Here is a 7,813-nt window from a genome sequence, read left to right as displayed (position 1 = left end):
AACTCAATTCTACAATTAAATGGTCGACTTCACCCCAGACAGACAGGTAGACTGACCGACTGACTGACTGACTTGCTCACCCTTAACAATCGTTGAAGATGTATATCACAGTGTCTGCGCGCGGGACGCTCATGTCACGCCTCGACGCGCATCGACACCCGCCATCGGATGCCATCGTTTACTCATCATATCGACACCTGTTCAAGTCCAGTATCGCACTGGCGGAACTTAATGAAATAAAGATAGACGCAGATTCCAATAGAGAAGCGCAAACACCGGTACCTTGCGGCATAGACCAGCATGCAGCCAGCAGTGCAGTTTCAAGGATCCATGTCGGATTATCAGCCGGAGCATGAGTTTAATAGCATCCGAAGTCCCAATGATAGTTGTGGTACTGACGATGGGAAATTATTTGGATGCCAGGTTTATTATATAAAATACGTATCAGACATGACCGGGGTTTTTTCTGCCAGTTGAGCTCAGCAGTAAAGGTTGAAGGAAGGAGAAGGAGTAGCTTCTGAATATTAAATTATCATCTTGTTGCTAATCATTCTGTGCGAACCGTCAGCGTCAGTAGGTATTCTTCCCAGCTATGAACCGGGTAGTGCTCGTGACGCTCCTGATTACACTGACAGCCTTGGATGGCTTAGCTAAATTTCTAGTTAACGGTAGCAAGGACACCAGCTATCGACTTCCTCGTGAAGTGATTCCAGAGCATTACGATCTGGAAGTGCATACTCATCTGAACGATGACGGAAAGGAGTTTCGATTCCATGGGATGGTGAATATAACGGTATGTACGTGATAGAAATGTCAAGATTTTCGCTAGTTGGAGTAGGATAATATTTTTTTGATTGTAAACAAGTACCGATCGTCCTGGTCGTAGATGGCCAGGCGTTTGCTGTTCAACTCGTTATTGGAATGACGTTTGTGATAGTGAATAAAATTGGAGTGAATTCGTCTCGTCTCGACTTGTCGTTAGTTAAATACTAGAGAGTTTAAAAATATTTTATTCTAATTGAATACTACGTCTATCTTTGTACAACGAAGCTCAGAAATATTTCTTCAAATTTACTTAACATGTAAAATTTTGGATAAATATACAACAAATTAATGTTCTCGGCATCTGAGAGCTAAGGCAGTGTGCCTTATTAAATATATCGTTAAATAAAAAAAATACTACAAATTAGGCAGGAACAAAAACGGCTCTTTGTGGAGTAGATTTATGAAGGTAGTAGCTGTACTGTACTTGAATCAAAATGCATATCTCGAGCTGGTGCGAAGAAACAGAAGCCACCTGGACATAAATTAATGCACTTTATTACTTAACACGTGGATCAATAAGCCCCGGGACACTGACGAGATACCTGTCAAAATTGCACGACATTCTGATGATTGATTCACGAAATACAGTGATTCAAGTGACAATGGAAATTTTAAGTCATCAAATTTGAGTATGGTTTCATTTTCCTCATTTTGAATTTGCATCCCTACGTAGATAACAAAGATGTAGTCCTACGTTAAAAAAGTGCACTCGATATACTCAGGGATATACTCGATATACTCACTTTACCGATTTTCTTAGACTTAGATCTTCGGATTCGATCCACAACACAATTTTAGTCTCGAACAAGACTCAAATTAAAAACATCGGTTCATCCTTGCCCGAAAAAAAATTAAGCGGTAATGAGATTGATCGTTTACGTCACTTATGTCATTATATCACATCAACCGTAAGTAACAACCATTTGAACTTCAAGCCGTTTTAATGCACCAATAGTAGTTAACCGTGTTGAAATCGGTTCATCCATCTGTGAGAAAAATATGCGGAAAGAACAAGCGCGGTTTGTAGGTTATGTCACTTATACCATTATATTTCCGGAATCGGAAGTGACAGCCATTTGATCTTCAAACATGTTCCACGACTCAGTTGGCCTTCTAATGACAGTTCAACAAATAGACAGCGCTGTAGTTCAAACGATGATGTTTTCGAATGAAGCTGTCAAAATACAAAGGAATATCCATTATCCCGTGAACTTCCATTTATTTGCGGTTGAAATTCGACTGATCGAAGAATATTATTTCAGAATTGAGGAAAAAACATTGATTTATTTTAATTTGATATTTCGCTTCTGAATAAATCTTATTTTTTTGGCCTACAGAATGGTAATGTTGATTTTTTCTTGTTGACTCTGTACTGGGATAATAGGTCTGGTCGTTTACTCTACCTCGCTTAGCACCAATATCTAAATATAGTTCAGTATTAAAAAAGTCGAAGTTTTCACGAAAAAGTTCTATTAATGTGAAAGTTTTATCCATTCCGAAAGATTGTTTAAGGAAATACTGCATTGTTTGTAATTATTCCCGTAATTGATACTCGATTCCTATATTGAAGAATTCAACCAACTCTTTTGCGATCGCTGCGCTGCCCGAGTGGCGAGCTTTGAACTAAGCGATGATGATAATTTTCAGATTTTGCTTGAAGATTCGAACAAAATGCAGGGTTTTTATTTTTTTTCTTACGATTCGAATACTAACATACAAAAACGTGTGAAAATTTGGTAAAAAAAATCGATCATTTATGTTTCAGTAACTTTCCGTCGTATATTTGATTGATATTTATGGAGAAATCGTAACATGAAATACCAAATTCGAAGAAGTGAGGTTGGGTACTGTTTTTATATCTGGGATATTCTTTGTTTTTTAGGTTGGATTTTGAGATTAATTGATAAATTATGATCAAAAGTTTTATGACTAGTCTGTTTACTTATGTTTTATCATCTAAATCAAATCTGTATGTGAACTGAAAATTTCAAATTTCATCCGAGATTGTCAAGAGTATAGGACAATTTGAAATCATATATTTGATGACAACACGTGAATAATCGTTTTTCTTACCCATATTTGTAAGGATTCGACATCTGCATTCTTTCAAACTCAAGTAAATTGAAAAAAATCGTCAAAAATTTTTCTAAATACATGGGATATGTCAAAACAATCACCATAACGCTATCTCGTGGTGACCACGCTGATTGGATTGTTCAATAGTATCTCTCAAATGATTCGAAGCGAGTCAAATTCGGCTCAGTCGTCAGAGAAAAAAGGGCAAAAAAGAGTTTTTTTTAAATAAGTGTTTATTGGAATATGAGTTAAAATCAAATTATTAAGATTTAAATTGGGTGTTCAGCCACAAGTGGTATATATGATTTGGTTATTACCATGAGGTCATCATTTGCTTCCGCAATTCTGAGATTTTTGTGTAGGGAAAATTCTAAACCTACTTGTATTGTATAATGGGGAAAAGGAACTTATATACTAACTTACTAACTAATACAGAGAGCGAATCGATTCAATTGAAGATTGCATCGATTTTTGTCGGAATTTGTGACATTAAATCTAATGGTTCTATATTTGTGAGTCTGTGTATAGGGCAAAAAAGAGTGTTTTGTCGTTTACGTTACTTATACCATTATATCAACGGAGCCAGAAATCACAGCCGTTTGATCTTTGAACTTGATCAATGACCCAAAAGTAGTTTTAAAAATATCTTAAGTTTGTTGAAATCGGGTTACCCATCTCCGAAAAACTGAGCGCCAAAAAATCGTTGAAAAGTGCCCACACAATTACTCACGAAGACAATTTCTGATCTCGTCCAGTTGAGTCGAATGGTATATACACAATGGGTCTCCAAGGCTCCGCTTTCTATAGAGAAAGGCAAAACGAATCTCACTTCAATTTCTCACAACCGTCTGAACTAATTTTCAAACGAAAGGTCTCATAGTTTCATACTATACTATTAAATGTTGTCCGAATTCGACTTCCAGTTGCAGAGCTACAGAGTGAAATGTGTATAAAATTTCGAACCTTCATTTAGAGCGACAATGTGAAAAACGGAAAGAATGCTCCAAATTTGTCTCAAGTTACACAATTTTAACTCTTTCGTGGTTATTCACTCAGTAAAAATGCTAGTCTCAGTCTTATAATAAAAACGAGCCGAAACGTCGAAATGAAAACTGTGGGATATGATATATCAAATAATTATTTAACTATTTAACTACTAAAAGTCATTCTAATTGACTCAAAATATCCGAAAATGTTATTACCATTTTTTATTTAGATTTCGTCTTGTCACGACGTTGGCGTTGATACTCTCTTTTGTTTCAATGAGAGACGATAATGCTTAGTCTTTTCTCGTTTGTTTTGAATGCGATTATTTACGAATGAGACAGTAAAAAAATAATATACGGCTGTTTAACTGGGCTCTTTCAATAACAATTTTACGCTCTGTTCTTTAGTATCAGACGTTTTTCTGGAAAAAAATGCAACTATCATCCCAGTGGCAATCAATCATAACTTTATATCTTCTCTACAGAAAGAGAGCAATGCGTAAAAACCTGTCAAATGATTGAACTCTTCTCATTCAGGTAAGATCCCGTTACAACTCGATCGACATCACATTGCACTCGAAAAACCTCTCCATTGCCGAAAACAATATTTCAATCCGTGACCTGTACCACAAGCGGCAAGTAAAAATATTCGCGATTGCCTACGACCCCCGGAATGACTTCTTGATCATACGCACCGCTGGACTGTTCCGAGAAGGTCACCGATACCGGCTAAGCATCCCGTTCGAGGCCGAGCTGAAGGCAGACGTTATTGGATATTATCGCAGTAGCTACTTGAACTCGGAAAGTGGACAACGGGTGTAAAAAATAAACAGATTAAATTTGATAATAATGAAAATCAAGATAACATTTCGTTGCAGATGGCTTTCGACAACGCAATTTCAAGCGATACACGCTCGAAGAGCATTTCCTTGCTTCGACGAACCGGAGCTAAAAGCAACCTTCAACGTCTCCTTAGGCCACCATAGGAAATATAACGCCTTATCCAATATGCCACTGATACGAAGCGAGACCTCCGCAAATCAACCTAACTGGATAGTTGATCATTTCGACAAAAGTGTTCTAATGAGCTCCTATCTAGTCGGGTACTCCATCAATGACTACAGTTCAGTGGAAGCATCGTCGAATGATAGATCAACTGCTGTGACAGTACGATCTTGGACCCGTAAGGATGCTACAGCAAATCTACAGTACGCAAACGAGATAGCCGTCAAGCTCATCCACCTTTACGAACAAAACTTCAATCTACAGTTTCCACTGCCGAAGCTAGACTTCATCTCGATCCCGGACATGCTATTCGCTGCCATGGAAAATTGGGGTTTGGTAACATTCACCGAAGCAGGCCTGGAGTATTCACCATCGGCAGCGACGATTGAAAATCAACACTTCGTAGCATCTGTGGTAGCCCACGAAATAGCGCACATGTGGTTTGGCAATCTCGTCACGATGCGTTGGTGGACCGATCTATGGCTGAACGAAGGATTCGCTCGGTACACAGAGTTTCAGGCCGTCGATTATCTCCATCCTGAGTGGCGATCGTTGGATGATATCATCATAGAGGATTTGCAGGAGATATTTAAGTTTGATGCGTTAAACAGCAGCCACGCTGTTTCTATCACGATCGGTAATCCGGAAGAGATACCTCAGTTATTCGATTCTATCTCGTACAAAAAAGGATCCGCCATAGTGCGTATGATGAATATGTTCTTGGGTGATGATGTTTACCACAGAGGAATTGCGCGCTATCTACAGAGGTTCAAATATGGAAATGCGGCGCAGGACGATTTGTGGAAGGCTTTAACGGAAGAAGCTAGTGAAGCCGGTAGTTTTCCGGATTTCTTTGACGTCAAGACCATCATGGATAGTTGGACGCTTCAGACGGGCTACCCAGTTGTCACCGTCGAGCGAAACTATGTCAACCGGACGATAGCTTTCCGACAGATGAGATTCATGTACGACGGAACAATTGGTGATTCGGCTTGCTGGTGGGTTCCATTGACCATTTCAACGGCACGGCAGCCAAACTTTGACCAAACACAACCGCAAGATTGGTTGAGCTGTTCTCGAGAAACGATTATCGTACTGCCCGATCCACCCTGCGACAACGAATGGATCATTGTGAACCATAAGCTAGCCGGGCTATACAAGGTTCAATACGATTACGATAACTACCGTCTGTTGGCGATACAGCTTAAAAGTTCCGGATTCCATGCGATAAATCCGATCAACCGTGCCCAACTGATCGACGACGCGCTGGATTTTTCCTGGTCTGGTATTCAGGACTATTCGATAGCTTTCTCACTCCTCAATTACCTTCCATCGGAATCTGAGTACATACCGTGGAAAGCTGCTCTTACGAATCTCGATGTGCTGGGTCGGATACTGGAGAATACGTCCTATCACGATACGTACCAAGCGTACGTAAGTCATCTTCTGACGCCATTGTATAGCAGGTTGAACGTATTTCAAACAAAAGACACGACCTCCAGATTGGGACAAGCTCGTTTGAGAAAACTGGTAACTGATTGGGCTTGTCGCATGAATATTGGTGATTGTGTAGTTAGTGCCGTCAAGCTGTTCGACAACTGGATCACCAATGGTACGAATTCCGTTCCATTGAACTTACGGTCTACTGTTTACTGCACGGCGATTCGCGAAGGTTCCCAACGAGAATGGGATTTCTTGTGGGCTCGTTATCGGGATGGTAATATTGCTAGTTCCGAACGATCGGCTGTAGCACAAGGGCTGTCTTGTACGAAGGATGTGGAGTTGATGGGAAGACTACTGTATTGGTCTACTGGTAACACTCCGGTACTTCGCCTAGAGGATACGACTGTAGTCTTCTACACTATAGCCGAACAGCAAGATGGAAAACCGGTGGCTAAGCGTTTCCTGTTCGATAACATCGATAAAATGGCAGACTAGTAAGTATCGGTATAACTAGCTGACATACGACCGATGTAATGAGATTTTTACAATTTTCAGCGTAAATCCGGAAACATTCGAGTCTCGGCTGGCAAGTCACGTGAAGGTTTTGGCACAGCAAATAACCAGCAAGCCAGACCTGGTAGAACTGGCACAATTTGTTACTAGTAAGCAGACGATTCTGGCAGGCAACAGCCTAGCGATCCGTCAAGCCCTGGAGTTGGCCCATCTAAACATTCAGTGGATGCAGAATCAGTTGGAAGAATTTGTATCGTACTTGAAACTGCTCGCGATGAACGGATTCAATGCGTCAGTGGTGGAATGGTTCTAGAATGGACTGGAACATAAAAAATTATTGCTTTTTGGTTCTGTCAGTATTATTGTTTGAGTTTATAATATATTGCATTAGAATATACGAGATCGGCACTTATTTTTTTTACATTATCAGACTTTTATATTTGATCATTTTTTGACAAAGGGCAGACTATCAAACAGCCTCCATACACAGAAAGAAATAATGAAATTTACACGACATGTAAATCATAGAATAGAAATGGATTGAATCGAATGTTTGATTGAAAACCTTTATCGATGCAAAACTAAATTGGATTGCATTAAATTGTCAATGAATAGAGCTGCACCCTTAATTAACGCTCAGTTTTGCCATTATATTATAATGAAACGTACAGAATTGTGAAGTAACTTTATGTTTAATTACCTGCTCCAATTATGTGCATGAACATTGATGTAAATTCACAAAAAAAAATTATCCGTGTAGGGTCTGTCGCTGACGATCGTCAGACAGCGACTGGCACAGTAAAGAAGGCAACAAGCGATTACAAATATACTCTCCTACACAGTGTTTGAGCGGAAAATAGGTATCAAACGAAAAGACTAGCTTTTGTTGTCTAAGTACCGGTCGTGAGGCGGCTAGGATTTAGATCATTTTTTGATGTACGCTTACCAATTCGCTTGTTGTAGAA

The 7,813-nt window shown here is 39.5% G+C and overlaps 1 protein-coding gene across 1 annotated transcript; it reads left to right on the top strand.

Annotated features, from left to right (window-relative positions):
- The first annotated feature begins 281 nt into the window (after nt 1-281).
- On the top strand, nt 282-7,245 carry LOC131426103 (aminopeptidase N-like). Its single transcript, XM_058588549.1, has 4 exons — nt 282-793; nt 4,425-4,705; nt 4,766-6,829; nt 6,891-7,245. The coding sequence occupies exons 1-4, from the start codon at nt 593-595 to the stop codon at nt 7,159-7,161; spliced, it is 2,817 nt and encodes a 938-aa protein (XP_058444532.1). The 5' UTR covers nt 282-592; the 3' UTR covers nt 7,162-7,245.
- Nucleotides 7,246-7,813: the final 568 nt, after the last annotated feature.

This window comes from Malaya genurostris, chromosome 1, assembly GCF_030247185.1.
Source record: "Malaya genurostris strain Urasoe2022 chromosome 1, Malgen_1.1, whole genome shotgun sequence".
Classification (NCBI taxonomy): Eukaryota; Metazoa; Arthropoda; class Insecta; order Diptera; family Culicidae; genus Malaya; species Malaya genurostris.
Note: the sequence above shows the minus strand (reverse complement) of the source record. Positions and strands in the feature narration are given on the sequence as shown.